This window comes from Rhinoraja longicauda, chromosome 3 (genome assembly GCF_053455715.1).
Source record: "Rhinoraja longicauda isolate Sanriku21f chromosome 3, sRhiLon1.1, whole genome shotgun sequence".
Lineage (NCBI taxonomy): Eukaryota > Metazoa > Chordata > Chondrichthyes > Rajiformes > Arhynchobatidae > Rhinoraja > Rhinoraja longicauda.
Window position 1 is genome coordinate 70,777,917 of NC_135955.1, and position 18,313 is coordinate 70,796,229.

The 18,313-nt window shown below is 39.3% G+C and overlaps 1 protein-coding gene across 2 annotated transcripts in view; it reads right to left on the bottom strand.

Annotated features, from left to right (window-relative positions):
• man2a1 (mannosidase, alpha, class 2A, member 1) overlaps positions 1-18,313 on the bottom strand; it is a 91,026-nt gene that overhangs the window by 63,424 nt on the left and 9,289 nt on the right. Inside the window, exons 3-6 of one of the 2 annotated variants that reach the window (XM_078396368.1) lie at positions 17,054-17,198; positions 9,524-9,695; positions 7,072-7,199; positions 314-487 (exon numbers count right to left, since the gene is read on the bottom strand). In XM_078396368.1, coding sequence (XP_078252494.1) covers positions 314-487; positions 7,072-7,199; positions 9,524-9,695; positions 17,054-17,198 — 619 coding nt within the window. Of the gene's footprint in view, positions 1-313; positions 488-7,071; positions 7,200-9,523; positions 9,696-15,550; positions 15,856-17,053; positions 17,199-18,313 lie in introns of those variants that run through there. The other variant, XM_078396369.1, reaches the window with a different exon arrangement.

Genomic DNA, 18,313 nt, shown 5'->3' on the forward strand with positions numbered 1-18,313 from the left:
TTGGTACCGGTACCACGCAAGATGTTTTCCACAGCTGTGGAACTCTCCCCAGTTTCAGGCTCAGATTGAAGACATGCTCCACTATCCGCACAGCTGGTCTGCACAGGACTTGAGGAGCCTCAAGATCAATATATATTGATCTCTTCTGGTTCTGAACAATGAGTTCTTGCACCAAAATAATTGGTGCTTAAATTTACACTGATAATGACAACTATTACAATGGTACTAAAAACAATTAAACAATACAATTGTGCACTCAGCATTACACTATCAATTGGAATGCTTTTAGATAAATTATACCAATTTCACCTACCCCAGTTCTGACGCCAGTAGAATTCCAGGTTCTTTTGAGCTGCAAAATATTTCTTGACAGAATAGTGAACTCTCTGAATTAGCATGTGGGAAATACCAGTCTGTTTTAACAGATATGCCATGGTAGATGTGTGGCCAAATGGATCAATTGCCCATCCTGACCTTGGTTTTACTCCTGTTGAAATGAACAAAAGCAAATTATATAAAATATTACCCTGGTAGCATTAGAGAGAAAAAGGTTTACAATTTTATATGAAAGTGTTTAAAAAACAAAAATCAACATTATCAGAAACAAGTTCTACAAAAAGCTCCTTCTTTCAAGCACAAATGTACAGAACGACTAAATGGGTTTGTGATTCTGAATCTGGAAAGGTCCATGAATTATGCACTTGAATATCCAAATCTCTCTGCACATCTGGTATGTGCGGCACAGGAAAGAGTGGTGAGAAAAGGGAGATAGACTTGGGTTGTTATCTAAAATTGGAGAATTCAACTTTTGGTTGGATTGTTACCCAAGTGGAATGTGAGGTGTTCTTCTTGGCTCTGCAATGGTGGGTGGCTAATGTTGTACCATTATTAAAGAAGGGCAGCAAGGACAAGCATGAGAATTACAGGCTGGTCAGCCTGACGTCAGAGAAGGAAACTAGTTTGAAAGGGATTCTCAGGGAAGGATCGCTCAGCATGTGGATAGGCACAAACTGATTAGGGATAGTTAGCATGGCTTTGTGCATGGGAAATTGCATCTCACAAATCTGATAAGAGCTTTTTGGAAGAGGTCAACAAGAGGATTGATGAAGGTTGGGCAGAAATTTGGGACAAGCCAAAAACCTCAACTTGAACGTGATGAACAAGATAAACTTCTGTGCTATATAACTCTATAAATTTATGACTATATTCGAAATACAAGTTAATAAATATTTTGTCAGGAACCTTCCACTGTTAGGTTTCAAGATGTGAAAATATCAAAGGACAAGTGTTGTATCTCTAGTGATTGCACAGCAATGTGGTGAAAAGTGGAAGTGGTAGATTGGGATGGAAGAAGGAACTAAAGAATCATGATTGGGTGATCCTTTCAAAATGCTTAAAGGGGAGGAGAACATGGTGGTGAAATCTTATTGGAGCTGGTGGAAATTGCATAGGAGAATGCCAGCATAGACTGGGTGTTCATTATGTGGAGTATCTTAATGCTGTCCACAGAGGTGATCACAGTAATTTTGTTGCCTGACACTTAATTTTCCTTCATATTCCCACTCTGACCTATCCGTCTGTAGCCTCCTGTACTGTAACAATAAGGTCCATGCAATCTTGATGAATAACACCAGATCTTTTATTTGGGCATACTGCAGCCTTCTGAACTCAAAATCACATTCTCTAACTTTAGATCATTTGCTTTCTCCAAATGTATCAGAACTGCCCAGCCATCTGTGATATTGCTCAATGTTTCTCTTTCCATTAGCTTCTCTGAGCATCTTCTCGCAGAGAGAGTGGCGAATATCTGGAATTCTCAACCCGAGGGGTGTGTAGGCTCTGTCACGGCGCAGGAGGATGGAGGGGGGGGGGGGTTTAAAGACAACCCAGAACAGAAGAGACAGGAAAGCCTGGGACAGAACAGACATGGTCCTACTGTTTAGTAAATGGTGGATCAGGATCGAGGGGTCGAGTGATCTATACATGCTCCTATTTTCTTATGTTCCTCTGTTCACACCTTTTAAATTAGCAACACATTACCTAGACAAACGAGTAAAATCATACTCAAACTGTCCATGTAAATGCATTTGACCAGAGTGCTAATCCCGAGGGAATCTCTTGTCTCATCCTTTGCCCTATCCAAACATCACACTATCTTCTCTGCAACTAACTTTTTTCAAGTCTTTCCTGCTGAAGAGTCTTCAACAGCAAAGCACAGGTTTCTTAAAAACTTAATAATGAAGTGGTATTCCAAGATGGAGGACTCAGTTCTGAGTTAGAAGGGATATAAACCAAACAATAGTGAAAGGAAGCTGAAGTAGCCAAAGCAGCCAGGTAGATGAAACATCAGCAATAAATAATCTCATGATATCTGCTTGGCAAACAGTATTATGGATGGGCTTATTTTTGATTACATTGCTGTTGTATAAGTGAACATTTCCATATAATGAAGTAAAACACCTGAGGTGTAATATTAATACAATAAGAAAACTGATGCCAATTACAAAATTATTTCCTTCAACCGATCTATTTACTGATGTTGTTAACCATATTTAATCCCAAAGCCCAAATATAGTTACCCTGGCTATTGAATTGAATAGGGATTCACCAAGAATAGCTTTTAGAAAGGAATGGTTCAAAAGCAGAAGTTCCCTATCTATTATAACATTGCAAAGAAAATTCAAAATACATTAGAATGCATACAGAACATTTGCCTTAATGGCAATTATAATACAAGTACAAGGAAACCCTACCAGGTGAGAAAACACTAGTGAGGCTACAGCTAGACTACTGGGTACATAGTTCTATTCATTGTGCCACAGAAAAGATATGACAGTTATGGAGAAGGCTTGAAGATTTATGAGAATATTATCAGAAAATTGGATATTTAAAGTTATGAAGAGAGAGTGATTAGGCAGTGGTTACTTTATTTGAAACAAATGATGTTGAAGAGGTTTAGTCAAGCGAAAAAGAAGGACCCATTTTTCTTGCCAGAGCATTTACTATCTGCTCTTAGCACCTAGGATGCATTCCCGGGAATGAGAGCACAAATACAATCAGTGCCAAAAGTCAACACATACAGAAATGCACTACTTACTCTTGTACTTGGATCTTGGCATTAACTTAAGCCCCTTGTGCTGCTTTATGTCGCTGTGCGGGAAACCCACAGTCAATCCAACAATGGATCAACCATGTCTCAATGTGGAGAGGCTGTAAGGGCTGATGTTGAGCGAGCAGTAATCAGGAGATCAGTGAGAATCTTCCCTTTTCCCTCTCAATTTGTAGAGTAAAACTTATCATATTGTGATCACTGCCTGATCAACTGGAGTTGATCAGGAGATGTAGAATCAGTATGGTTAGAAATGAGGAATTGTAAGGGTAAAAAGACCCTAATGGGAGTTATCTACAGGCCCCCAAACAGTAGCCTCAATATAGGGTGCAAGTTGAATCAAGAGCTAAAATTGGCATGTCGCAAATGTAATGCTATGGTGGTTATGGGAGATTTCAACATGCAGGTAGACTGGGAAAATCAGGTTGGTAATGGACCCCAGGAAAGAGTTTGTGGAGTGCCTCCGAGATGGATTCTTAGAACAGCTTGTACTGGAGCCTACCAGGGAGAAGGCAATTCTGGATTTAGTGTTGTGTAATAAACCTGATCTGATAAGGGGACTCGAGGTAAAAGAGCCATTAGGAGGCAGTGATCACAATATGATAAGTTTTACTCTACAAATTGAGAGGGAGAAGGGAAAATCGGAAGTGTCAGTATTGCAGTATAGCAAAGGGGATTACAGAGGCATGAGGCAAGAGCTGACCAGATTTGACTGGAAGGAGGCCCTAGCAGGGAAGACGGTGGAACAGCAATGGCAGGTATTCCTGGGAATAATGCAGAAGTTGCAGGATCAATTTATCCCAAAGAGGAGGAAAGATTCTAAGGGGAGTAAGAGGCACCCGTGGCTGACAAGGGAAGTCAAGGACAGCATAAAAATAAAAGAGAAGAAGTATAACATAGCAAAGAAGAGTGGGAAGCCAGAGGATTGGGACTCTTTTAAAGAGCAACAGAAGATAACTAAAAAGGCAATACGGGGAGAAAAGATGAGGTACGAGCGTAAGCTAGCCAATAATATAAAAGAGGATAGTAAAAGCTTTTTTAGGTATGTAAAGAGGAAAAAAATAGTCAAGGCAAATGTGGGTCCCTTGAAGACAGAAGCAGGGGAATTTATTATGGGGGACAAGGACATGGCAGACGAGTTGAACCGGTACTTTGGATCTGTCTTCATTAAGGAAGATACAAACAATCTCCCAGATGTTCTAGTGGCCAGAGATCCTAGGGTGACGGAGGAACTGAAGGAAATCCACATTTGGCAGGAAATGGTGTTGGGTAGACTGATGGGACTGAAGGCTGATAAATCCCCAGGGCCTGATGGTCTGCATCCCAGGGTACTTAAGGAGGTGGCTCTAGAAATAGTGGACGCATTGGTAATTATTTTCCAATGTTCCATAGATTCAGGATCAGCTCCTGTGGATTGGAGGGTAGCTAATGTTATCTCACTTTTTAAGAAAGGAGGGGGAGAGAAAACGGGAAATTATAGGCCAGTTAGTCTGACATCAGTGGTGGGGAAGATGCTGGAATCAATTATAATAGACGAAATTGCGGAGCATTTGGATAGCAGTAACAGGATCATTCCGAGTCAGCATGGATTTACGAAGGGGAAATCATGCTTGACTAATCTTCTGGAATTTTTTGAGGATGTAACTAGGAAAATTGACAGGGGAAAGCCGGTGGATGTGGTGTACCTCGACTTTCAGAAAGCCTTCGACAAGGTCCCACATAGGAGATTAGTGGGCAAAATTAGAGCACATGGTATTGGGGATAGGGTACGGACATGGGTTGAAAATTGGTTGACAGTCAGAAAGCAAAGAATGGGGACAAATGGGTCCCTTTCAGAATGGCAGGCAGTGACTAGTAGGGTACCACAAGTCTCGGTGCTGGGACCGCAGCTATTTACAATATACATTAATGACTTGGATGAAGGGATTAAAAGTACCATTAGCAAATTTGCAGATGATACAAAGCTGGGTGGTAGTGTGAACTGTGAGGAAGATGCTATGAGGTTGCAGGGTGACTTGGACAGGTTGTGTGAGTGGGCAGATGCATAGCAGATGCGGTTTAATGTGGATAAGTGTGAGGTTATCCACTTTGGTGGTAAGAATAGGAAGGCAGATTATTATCTGAATGGTGTCAAGTTAGGAAAAGGGGACGTACAACGAGATCTGGGGGTCCTAGTGCATCAGGCACTGAAAGGAAGCATGCAGGTACAACAGGCAGTGAAGAAAGCCAATGGAATGTTGGCCATAACAAGAGGAGTTGAGTACAGGAGCAAATTGGTCCTTCTGCAGTTGTACAGGGCCCTAGTGAGACCACACCTGGAGTACTGTGTGCAGTTTTGGTCTCCAAATTTGAGGAAGGATATTCTTGCTATTGAGGGCGTGCAGCGTAGGTTTACTTGGTTAATTCCCAGAATGGCGGGTCTGTCATATGTTGAAAGACTGGAGCGACTAGGCTTGTATACACTGGAATTTAGAAGGATTAGAGGGGATCCTATCGAAACATATAAGATTATTAAGGGGTTGGACATGTTAGAGGCAGGAAACATGTTCCCAATGTTGGGGGAATCCAGAACCAGGGGCCACAGTTTAAGAATAAGGGGTAGGCCATTTAGAACAGAGATGAGGAAAATCTTTTTCAGTCAGAGAGTTGTAAATCTGTGGAATTCTCTGTCTCAGAAGGCAGTGGAGGCCAATTCTCTGAATGCATTCAAGAGAGAGCTAGATAAGGATAGCGGAGTCAGGGGGTATGGGGAGAAGGCAGGAACAGGGTACCGATTGAGAATGATCAGCCATGATCACATTGAATGGCGGTGCTGGCTCGAAGGGCCGAATGGTCTCCTCCTGCACCTATTGTCTATTGTCTATAAGGCAGGAACGGGTTACTGATTGAGAATGATCAGCCATGATCACATTGAATGGTGGTGCTGGCTCGAAGGGCCGAATGGCCTTCTCCTGCACCTATTGTCTATTGTCTATTGTAGCCGCTCAGCACTGAGATGTCAGCCACTGTTGTGCATCAGCAGTGGGTGCTCCATCTGTTAACAGACTGCTGGAATTTGTGGTCTTTCCCACCACTTCCTGTAGGATATGATGGAAGCTGTTGTCTCCCCCTGAGTTGTGGCTGTTAATATAGAGATGTTTCTGCGCTGGGGACAACCATGTAGCCAAACAAAGAGAAAACACAGCAACTTCCATCACATCCAACAATTTGTGTGAACAACCTGAAAAGAGCCATTATGTACAAGGACAGTCACTAAGAGATGGAAAGGAAGAGCAATCCAAGTAGCTCCATTGTTGACTGAGGTATACAGCCGCTTACTGTGCTACAAGGTTTGATGATAGTAGCAGTTCTAAAAAGTAATGGGGCAGAATCCAAGGAGAGTTAACAATTTAAACATTAGCTCCAAGAGGATTTGAAAGATGATTGGTTAAGAAACTAGAGAGAAACGCATATTAAGGTGGAGAAGGCGGCTAAAACATTGGGAAGACGTTTCCAAATATATAGTGTAAAAAAATAACTGCAGATGCTGGTACAAATCGAAGGTATTTATTCACAAAATGCTGGAGTAACTCAGCAGGTCAGGCAGCATCTCGGGAGAGAAGGAATGGGTGACGTTTCAGGTCGAGACCCTTCTTCAGACCCTTTTCCAAATATATAAATAACTTATCTTAACTTTTCTATTCTTAATTAAGTTCCACTTGAGTTATTTTAATTAAAATATTTTAATTGTAAAATAAAACACAAATGAACTTCGCACAAGAATTAAGATAATTATATTATTTATGGTTTCATTGATGTTGAACATCATATATACCCAACAAATAAAACAACAGGTTTAATAGATAATTTGTTCAAAACAAATAATCAAACTCCACACCAGATTAATATTGTATTAAGGAGTGGTGAAAGAGGTTAGTAATTTGAAAGAGAAGAAGCAAAAATAATGTTTGAACGATTCCCACCTAGGTTCCTTTCAAGCCACTGATGTCCTTCAATCAGCTGGTCAATCATTGCATAGTAATGTGTACTGGCCTCATCAGTCATGACCCAGCCTCCTGTTGTTATTTCAAACTGACCCTGTTCATATAGTCTAGAAAAGAAAATAAGCATCAAATTTAAAAATGTCATGTCAAGATAGCAAAATGTTAAGTTTCAATGATTCTTTAATAGTCATTGTTTAGAAAACAACTGGGTGAAGGATTAAGAAATCTAATTCTTTTTGACAATGTGAAAAGAAAACAAAATCTAAAAGCAACATACTGCTGATGCTGGAAATTAGTAATAAAACAGAAAATGCTCAAAGTTAGGTTGAAAATGAGGAAAATAAATAGTTAACTTCCTTGTTGAGTTTTTATCAGAATGGTGACCTGCTTACTGCACTACAAGGTTTGATAATGGTTGCATTTTCTAGTATTTTCAGTTTTCTTTTGAAAAATAGGTAGAGAATGTAATTTAATTTCGCCTTTAATCAGACAAAGGAAATATATTAACTACTTGTAAGTTAAATAATGTAAAGAACATACATATTTTCAGAGGTTGAAACATTAAAATTACAGCTTCAACTTATAAATACAGGACTAATTGAACTTCTAAAAGCATTAACCATATCTACTAACTGGAATTCCAAACTTCTGTGGCCATACACAAAATAAACTGAGTGCAACCCATTTATTCTAATCATTTATGGAATGTGTGAAGTAAACTAGAGGTTGAAATAAGCAAAGTTGCATACACCAAAATTTGTAAATCATTTCACCATGTCTGATGACAGCTGCAAAATGAACTGCTTGCAAATATTTAATTTAGTTTCCCTATTAGTGCAAGTCAGGATTTCTTTCACTATTCAAGACAGAATGAATTCACTATAAGTTAGAGATGTGTGTGGTCTTGCCCTCAGAATTGACTTCACACTTAAACTTTTTAACAATGATTTCTGTTCTCACATAAATTAAATATTCATTTTTAAATGTAAACTAAATGTAAACTAATGCTAAAATAACATTGCAACGCACATTCATTTAACTTTCAAAAGTGTCAGTATGATCAAAATATTCCAGAACAGCTCCCAATAAATGGGATTATTGTGTTCAGTTGTGCAAAGGCACAAATTTCCCTGCTCCAGCAAATGAATTGACGCTGTCTCACAAATAATTGCATCTAATTTGCGAATGTGTCTTTTTGAAACGGCCCTAAAAGCCTTTGCACTGCACGATGAGAAATGACTGTAGCAGTGTGAAGAGAGGGGAAGAAATGCACTTTAACGGATTTAGAGAATCTGGTGGAACTACATGTAGACCTGATCTTCCAACCTCATTATGACCGTGCACTTTTTTCAGTCACTTTATTGCTAGAATACTGTAACAATATTCTGCACTCTAGTATTCTCTTAAACTACCTGATGTACTTGTGTACGGCTTAATTGTACTCATGTATAGTGTTATTTGATTTTACTGGATAGTGTGCAAACAAAGGTTTTCATAGTATCTTGTTACAGATGACAATAATAAACTAATACAAATCCTGAGTTTAAATTTTATCATGGTAGCTGTGGAATTCAATTCCAGTAAATATGAAATTATTTAATAAAACTAATCATTGTTAATGGCGACCACAAAACTCCCATCTTGTTACGAAGCCATTTAGCTCATTATTACAGCCTTCAGAGAGGAATTTCACCATCCCAATCCTAACTCCAGGCTCACCAACATGGTTTACTTTTAAATACCCTCTTTCATCCTCAAAATGGATTAATAAGCAGCTCAATATTGGGCAATAAGGAATGAGGAATAAATGCTGGCCTTGTCAGTGATGCCTACACTGTGAAAATTTGATTTCCTGGGTGTCACTGCCAACCAGATCAGATCTGTTTCTTAACTACCCATTGCCACGAGAGCCCACCAGGAACTTTGTATTCTGCAAAAAACTGCACATAATTTCATTCACCTTTTCCATGGGGTTAAATGGGCATAAATCATGAGTTGAAATGTTTGCATGCCTGAATAAATATATTTCCAGTAAGATGCTCAACAATAACCAGAGCAATAAAGCATATGATACTGATAGATGATGACTACTATCAGAACCAAGTAATTTTAATAATAAAATCTATAAATATTAAAGAAATGAACATATTGTTTAAAGTAGAATTAAGATTATGAAAATAGATCAACCTGTAGGCCAGAATAATTTTCATCCAATGTCCTTATTGACATGGCAAATACTGTGTTAGCTTGAGCTCATATGTTTGATAATTGGTTGTCCGTATATAATGGATGGAAACTAATATAAACTGGTGGAGGGTGAAAATTATGAAATGTGAAATGTTTTGATATCAGTAAACGGGGAAACTCTTAACATTTTTCATTTCCTTTAACCACATTATAGAATTCAATGTATTTTTTGATAGCTGCAAACCTTTTCACAGCATCTTTCTTCTGTCCGTCAATGTTATTCCACCATTTTGAGAAGTACGAAATCTCAGACCAAATAAACTTCCTACGAACATCTCCTTGTAGCTTAATTACCATGTTGTTCAGAATATGCTGAGTCTGATCTCTGTAATAATCATCAAATGTTTTCAGCCAACCTAAAAATAATTTTTTACAATATAAATAAAAATAAAAATATTTTAAAGTTCTAATCAACATTCTAAGAGTTTAGATATCTACTCTTATATTTAGCAGTTTATGAATTTTACAAATGGATTCACATTAGTGACAGTTTTATGCCTTATTGCACATGTAACATCATTTCTTGTGCTCTATCAAAAGCATATTATCTCATTTAACTATAATCTCATTTTACTGCACATCTAGGTTTTCGCAATAGATATTTACATATGCAAAGCTCTAACAGGGTAATAATTTTAACTCCATCCTCCAGGATAGAGGGAGAGATTAAAAATGCAAACCTGCTTCCAGTTTTAAAGAAGACTAGACCAAGTGGGCCCAAACCTCTCCTGCATTGGTGCAGCACCCTCTCCTCCCCCCCTCCCCTCTCCCTCTCTCCTCCTCTCCTCCTCCCCTCTCCCCCCATCCCTCTCCCTCCATCCCCCCTCCCTCCTCCCCCCTCCCCCCCACAACATCCTCCTCCCCGCTCCCTCCCAACCCCCTCCCCCCCTAGGAGAGGAGATAGATTTAAACTTTAAAATGTGAATGACTTTAAAAATATAACATCGATTTCAATGAAACGACTTGCATTAGCACCAAAGGGAGGACGGTGAGTAAGATGGGCCTAAAATTGTCACGCTATCGTGTACCGTTTTGGCTGTAGTTCAGAAACAAACAAATTAGAGTTTTAGTAAATAGATGAGGTGGAATGGGTGCAAATGCACTCCAAAGAGGCAAATCACTATTTTAAAGGCATTAATGAGGTGGTTGACTCAAAATGTAGCTACTTCACATCCAATATCCACTGTAGGAATATCTCTGGGTTTGGAAGTCGAAACTGACTTCGGACAAGACAGTCAAATCAAACTGGTCAAGGGCAAAGAGGAATTAGGGTATTTCCCTTCAGCCCTTTCCCACCATTCATGGTTGGGCACAATCTCCACTAACTCGTCTGAAGCAGTAATTGACATACATTTTTCTAGTTACGATGTATTTGTAACTGTTTGAAACAAATACAGCAAACGTAGAAACATAGAAAAATAGCAGGAGTAGGCCATTCGGCCGTTCGAGCCACCACCGCCATTCAATATGATCATGGCTGATCATCTAAAATCAGTACTTGTCCCTACCTTTTCCCCATATCCCTTGATTCCTTTAGCCCAAAGAGCTAAATCTAACTCTTGAAAACATCCAGTGAATTGGTCTCCACTGCCTTCTGTGGCAGAGAATTCCACAGATTCACAACTCTCTGGATGAAAAAGTTTCTCCTCATCTCAGTCCTAAATGGTCTACCCCTTATTCTTAAACTGTGCCCCTGGTTCTAGACTCGCCCAACATCAGGAACATTTTTTCTGCATCTAGCTTGTCCAATCCTTTAAGAATTTTATATGTTTCTATAAGATTCCCTCTCATCCTTCTAAATTCCAGTGAATACAAGCCTAGTCGACCTATTCTTTCATCATATGTCAGTCCCGTCATCCCAGCAATTAACCTGGTGAATTTACGCTGCACTCCCTCAATAGCAATAATTTCCTTCCTCAAATTAGGAGGTGCGGTCTCACCAGGGCCCTGTACAACTGCAGTAGGACCTCCTTGCTCATAAACTCAAATCCTCTTGTAATGAAGGCCAATATGCCATTAGCTTTCTTCACTGCCTGCTGTACCTGCATGCTTACTTTCAGTGACTGATGTACAAGCACACCCAGGTCTCGTTCTACCTCCCCTTTTCCTAATCTGACACCATTCAGATAATAATCTGCCTTCCTGTCCTTGCCACCAAAGTGGATAACCTCGCATTTATCCACATTATACTGCATCTTAAACATCTGGTATTCGTGAATAATAATCATAATACTATTTTATTAGCCATGTATGTTTTGCAACATACGAGGAATTTGATTTCCCATACAATCATACCAATAAAGAGCAACAAGACACCCAAATAAATTTTTAACATGAACATCCACCACGGTGACTCCTCCACATTCCTCACTGTGATGGAAAGCAAAAAAGTTCAATCTTCTTCCCTTCTTTGTTCTCCCGTGGTCGGGGCACTCAAACCTTCCGTTGTCGAGGCGATCTTGGCACCAGCAACTGACGGTCGAGCTCCCCGCATCTGGGTGATCAAGCTACCGCATCAGGGGGGATCTCAGCTCCCCCACCCTGGGCGATCAGACCCCGGGCCGGGGCTAGTCGAACCTTCTGCAACTTTGGAGCTTCCCGACATCAGTCTCTACCCGAGACTGTGAGCTCCTCGATGTTGAAATCCGCAGGCCGCCGTTGGAGAGTCGATCCCAGGCAAGGCAAGGCAACAGATTGTTAAGTCCACGGCCCCGCGGTGGGGTTCAAAGTTTGTCTCGAGCAAGGCCGCCAGCTCCTTGATGTTAGGCCGCAGAGCAACCGGAGATGCGATCAAAAAAAAAAAACCACATCTCCGGCAAGTTACGAGATTGAAAAATGTTTCCCCCAACCCCCTCCCCCACATAAAACAAACCAGAGAACATTAACACATACTTTTAAAACACACTAAAAATAACAAAAAAGACAAAAAGACAGACAGGCTGTTGGCGAGGCTGCCATCGCTGATGCCACCATCCGGTGGTCTCAATGACCAAGGCCTTTCAGGCACTTTACTATAGGTCATTGTCATGCAGTCTGCAAATATTTCTAACAACATGCGTAAAGGTCTATGCATAGCCTACATAAGATTTGTTTTATGGAAATAAACTCAAATATTGAATTTTATTTCAGGTGTTATGCAAAACAAGTATGTAAAGACATTTTATTGCCATTTATATCCAAGAGCAACAGTTATAGTTGGATAGCAGCAACATCTTCATGAAAGATTTGGCATTTCAAATGTTGGTGAATACAATCTTTCATTTGATTTATTTTTGCTGTATTTTATATTAATACTGTTTAGCCTTAAAATATAGAATTGCAGTGTAAAACACTGATTTAAAAGGCTCTGTAGATGACATAGTTCTAGTTTTTTAAGGCACATGCACAGAATACTCATGTCTTATACACAATATTTTGTTGAGCAATTTCAGTGCAACTGGCATAATCATGTAACGAGCAATCCCTTTACCATTTGGTTGCTGGACGGCTGAGAGTATATTGAAATTGAATTTCTACAATACCTTCAGAGCCTCAATGACCAAGGCCTTTCAGGCACTTTACAATAATTTAGTAAGGTATATTTAAAGCACATTTGCTGCCATGATGGGCGAAGCAAAGAAGTCAATGTATGTAATACGTGGCTACAATCATCTGGTGCCCATCCCCGCAAATAACAATCTTCTTTCTTTTTGGCTATATGACCTCATGCATAACAATTCTTCTTTTACCAACATACTGACAAAATACTTGTTTTCTCAAATAATTGTTTTGCTCTTTTGTTTTTATGCTCTTAATCTCATGTGTTGGTGGCGCGAGCCACAGGGTGTTGCATGTGTCTAGTGCCCTGGTATAAAACCAGATGCCGCTGGCTAGCAAATTTTGTGAAAAAGGGAGCCGAGTGCGTAAGCCTCCTTCTGCCAGTACATAACCTCTGCATCATCAAAACTCTCATAGTACCTCCTCGTGGCATCACATATTAACTGGGGCCACCTTTAGTCACAGGCTAAACTGTGCGAGGATCTCGGAGGAACTCTGGCCCCCAGAGGTGCAACGTGCAGACCCACCGGCGTGTGGACATGTCCTGACGTCCATCAACCAGGTCCCAATTATGGATTAAATAGCACCCGCTGCCTTGTGGGTAAGGCTCAGGAGAGCCAAAGGCACTGGAGCTGAAGTCCCTAGAGATGGTCGGCTGATCCCTCGTGCGTCCGCCTTCCTGCAACCGAGTAGGCCCCAGATGTAGCAGCCACGCCGTTCCACTGGAATCAGCCTATTAGGTCGAGAGGGGAATGCAGATGCTGGACAAGTTTGCATTCCCATTTACCTGCCCAGGCTCAGCGGCCAAATCAAATGGAGAGGACACTGAAAAATCCCCCTCTCCAAGTAGGACAACGCCAAGCCGCACCATCGTCTCCCACATATAGATGGATGCCAGAATCACATATTTTACTCTGGCAAATGTTTTTACTTTGAAAACTTGCTCGAAATTGTTCCATGCCTACATTTTTGACCAGACATTTACCCATGGCTTCTGAATCAATTGATGTTTCTCTTTCAAATTTGACAATCTTTTGTAAACATAAAATTAACAGGAAATCAATATGTTTGTGCAAATTTCTTAGAAACCTTTTTCATTTGTTGTTTTCAATATTATTGCATCTAGAAAGTAACTGAATTCATCCACGTGGGATAACCTTTTCTTCAATTCATATCACTTTTTAAAAGAAATCAAAGGTTTGTGTTATTGTGTCATTTAGAGTTGTCTTGAACTAGAATTGATTAACAGATCCACTCAAAACATAACTGAATTATATCATTCGAATAAAAGTACACTCCCAGTCTACTAATTCACAATATATTTTCTGTGATGAGTCAGAAATGCAATGATGTTCGCTGTGATATTGATGAGGAAGAGAATTAATGTCACAGGTGGATGATACTCTGTCAGAATTGGTTAGTTCTGAAACAAAGTGAAGACTGATTTTCTGAAATTACTGAATCCAATACTTAGCCCAAAAAGCTTACCATGCCCATTCAGAAGATGAGATGTTATTGCTAGGACCTACATTGGGCATCACTGAAGCAGTATAAGAGATGAAAGACAAAGAACAAAGGGTGGAGAATGAAATTGACTGGAAGCTCAAAGTCACCCTTGAAGACTGAAGAAGAATGTTTTACAAAATGTTCATCCAAACTATCTTTAATTTCTCCACTGCAGAGGAAACCAGATTGTGAGCATTGTTTATTTTCTCCTCGTAGGAGAAATATGCTAACCCAGGAATCAATGTGGTGCACCCTTGCAGCACTCCCTAGAAATCAATACAAGCAAATCATTGCTTTTCATGGAAGGAATGCATGTATGATGGGAAGAGAAGGGATACAAGTTGCATCCCTGCAGCATGGGATACTAACACAAAAATGGGAGTGAGCATTAGTCAGAATGGAAGAGCAAAAGAGCCATGGAGGGTTTAGACCCTTTAGAAAGCCGACAGAAGAAGGAAGTAGAAGATTTGTCTGATAAATACATCATGTTGTAGGTAGCAGAGATTATGGAGAGTGATCTGCTGGACATGGTAGGGTGGAAGGTGAGGTAAAGGAAACTCTATTCTTAGTGTGTAGAGGGATCTGAATTTCCTTCTACACGCATCAGTAAAAGTTAACATGCAGGCGCAACAAACAATTAGGAAGGCAAACAATGTGCTGGTCTTTATTTCAACGGTATTTGAGTATTAGAGTAAAGATTTTTTTTTCAAAATATAAGAACCCTGGCAGGACTGCATCTAAATATTATGCAGAAGTCTGGGTTTCTTACCTAAAAAATGGGTATATAGGGAGTGCAACAAGAGTTCAGTAGATTGATTTTTAGGACGGCATGTTTGTTCTATGAGAAGAGAAATAAACAGACTAGGTTTGCCTTGAAGTTAAAATATTTGAAAAACATTGAAATATGTGCAATCATTAAGGAACATCAGAGGAGATGCAAGTTAACATCTCTGCACATTCTTGCATTCCTGTGTATTGGAATTGTTGTACCAGGCCATGATGCGACCAGTCAGGATACTTTCTACAGTGCATCTGCAGACGTCTGGAACATGCTGAACCATAAAAAAGAGGCCTTCTTCGTGCATACATTTACATGCTGGGCCAGGACAGGTCATCCAAGATATTAACAAGAATTTGTAGTTGTTAACTCACTCCACGACTGACCTACCAATGTAAATTGGCATATGGTTTCCCGACTTCCTCTTTTTTGTCCTTCGTTTTGTTGACATTGAGTTGTTGTCGTGACACCACTCAACCACGTGTTCCATCTCATTCCTGTATTCATCACCGCTCATGATTTAGTCAACAATAGTGATGTTGTTGGCAAATTTGTAAATGGCATTGGAGATAGAGCAAGGGGCTGAGTATGCAGCCCTGAAGTGCATCTGTGTTGATGGTCAGTGAGATGAGAGTGATTACAATTGATATCAAGGCAGTCACCAAATATGTCATCAAGGTGCTGAAATAAATCTGAAACCTCTGTGCATCATTGGGAAGATATTTCAGTGATTGGAGTCATACAAAAGACGATGGTGGCATTTGTTGAAGGCAAACATACAAACCACTGTACATGACTGCAGTAGCTCCTGGGGACAATTCCGTTGGCCTAACCATCTTCAGCTATGTCATTAATTACTTTTTCGTATATCATAAGATTAGACATGGTGATCTCGCAGATGATTTCACAATGTTCAATGCCATTCATATCTGTTTAGAAAAAGAAGCATTTCATGCCAGCATAATGCACAAATGTGACAGCGACCATTACCAACAAAAGAGGGTCTAACCTTGACATCCATTGGGATTATCATCCTCTAGTCCTCCACCAACAACACATTGGGGGTCATTATTACCAAGAAATTCTTCTGAAACCAGTCACATAAATCTGTTGCCAGAAGACCAGGACAGAGGTTGGGTATTCTCTAGCGAGTGACTACTTGTCTGACCCCATCTATAAGTGATCACTTTAGAGATGTTTAAATACATTCTGCTTGCTTGTGATATGTGACTCGCCTCCAAACATTCCAATACCATTTATCCATGTACAAGACACGTCATAAATCTGATAAAATACCCCTCACTTGCCTGTGCAACTCCAACAACACTCAAGAAACTTAATACCATCCAGAACAATGCATTCCACTTGACTGGTGCTAACTATACTAAAGGTATTCTGATGCTACATTTATTGTTAATCAAATTGAAAGTTTAACATTTATTCAAAGACCTTGAACTTTATCATATTACATGCCATATTCTGAAAATCTACTGGAAACCATTAGTTTAATAACTGACTGAAGAAATCCAATAAGCTTCTAAGAATAGGTAATTTTGTTCTAAAATAATTCTAATTGATGGATACCCTACCTCTGTCCTGGACCTCTGTCCTGATTGATGACATTCATGTTTTTTAAATATTAAGTTAGATTAGAAAAAAGTATTGTCCTGTAAGAAATCATAAAAATTGTCAAAAGCTTTAATAACAAAAAGCAATATTGTACTACACCCCAGAAGTCTGAAGCAGTAGCATAATAACCTGCATATATTAAGCTAGCCTTCACCACTCAATCTTTTCTCTTGAGAATCTAACACAAATTAAAAATTAAATGACTGATAATTAACTTGGTGAAATGCATGTTCTAGAATTGTACTGCATGTCCCCATTCCTCACCAGGATCATTGTGCGAATGGGGCACAACAAATATCTGCAATGGGTCATCATCCCACTCATGTTCATTGTATGTGATGTCAAAGCCCTGTTTCCAAACTCCACCATCTGGGTTGTCAAAAGGTAAAAGTTTATAGATATCCAACATCTATAAGAGATAAGAAATAATTAAAAGCTGATTAGCAAAGGCATTTCACTGTACATCCCTGCTGCAGTTGTAGTTTCAGGATTCTGTATGACAAAATGACATTTCATTTTAGAAAGCAGATCTTGTACAAACTAAAATCTACATATTATTTCACAATGACTACAGCTGATAAAAACAATAAAGAAATTTGCATCACTCTTCAAAATATAAGCACACATTCAGTAAATTGCTATGCGGAGATCAAAGTAGCTTTCTTATGCTGAATATAGAAAAATAAAGTGCAGAAAACCATGATGACATGTCATAACCAGAGTAAATTTTATTCTAATAAATTAAAGGATCTGCAGATGCTAGAAATCTGAAACAAAAGTAGATAATGTTGGAAACAATCAGTGGATCACGCAAAGTCAGTAGAATGAGAAACAGAGTTAATATTACAGGTCAGAGACCCTTCAGAACTGAGCAAGTTAACCCACCCTTCTCTTTTCATAGATGCTAGCTAATGTGTGGTTCTGATTTAAAATATCGTCTTTTTAGCACAAAAGGTTTAATAAGAACTAATATGTTATTTTTCCAACAAAGCACTGGATTATAAAATAGAGAATTATTTAATAAAATGAAAAAAATGTATGTTCAAGATGTTCAACTTGACTTTTAATCAGAAATTGACCAACAACTTTGAGACAATGGGGCAACTTGCTATGTTTTCCTATTTAGTTTCAAAATATGGTTATTTTTGCAAGGCAAACAATTATTGCTCTTCCTATATAAATAACCCTGAGCATCATTTTTGAACCGTTGGTGTCCTTCAGGTAAAGGTAATTCTACACTGTTGTTGGGCAGGAAATTGCAATACCACAACAGTGAAGGATTGGCGATATATTTCTAAATCAATAAGGTATAGATTTTGGAGGGGAACTGGCAGGCAGTGTATTCACATTTGTTAGATGCCTTCTTTAAGGTAGAGGTTGTGGATTTGTGAGACTGCATAAGCTTATTGATTTAATGTTGTATGAACTACACTTCACCAGCGAAGTGAAAGTGCTTCTTAATGCTTCTGACTTGAACTTAGCCAAAAGGCTTTGCGTGTCAAGAGATGAGTCACTTGCAACAGG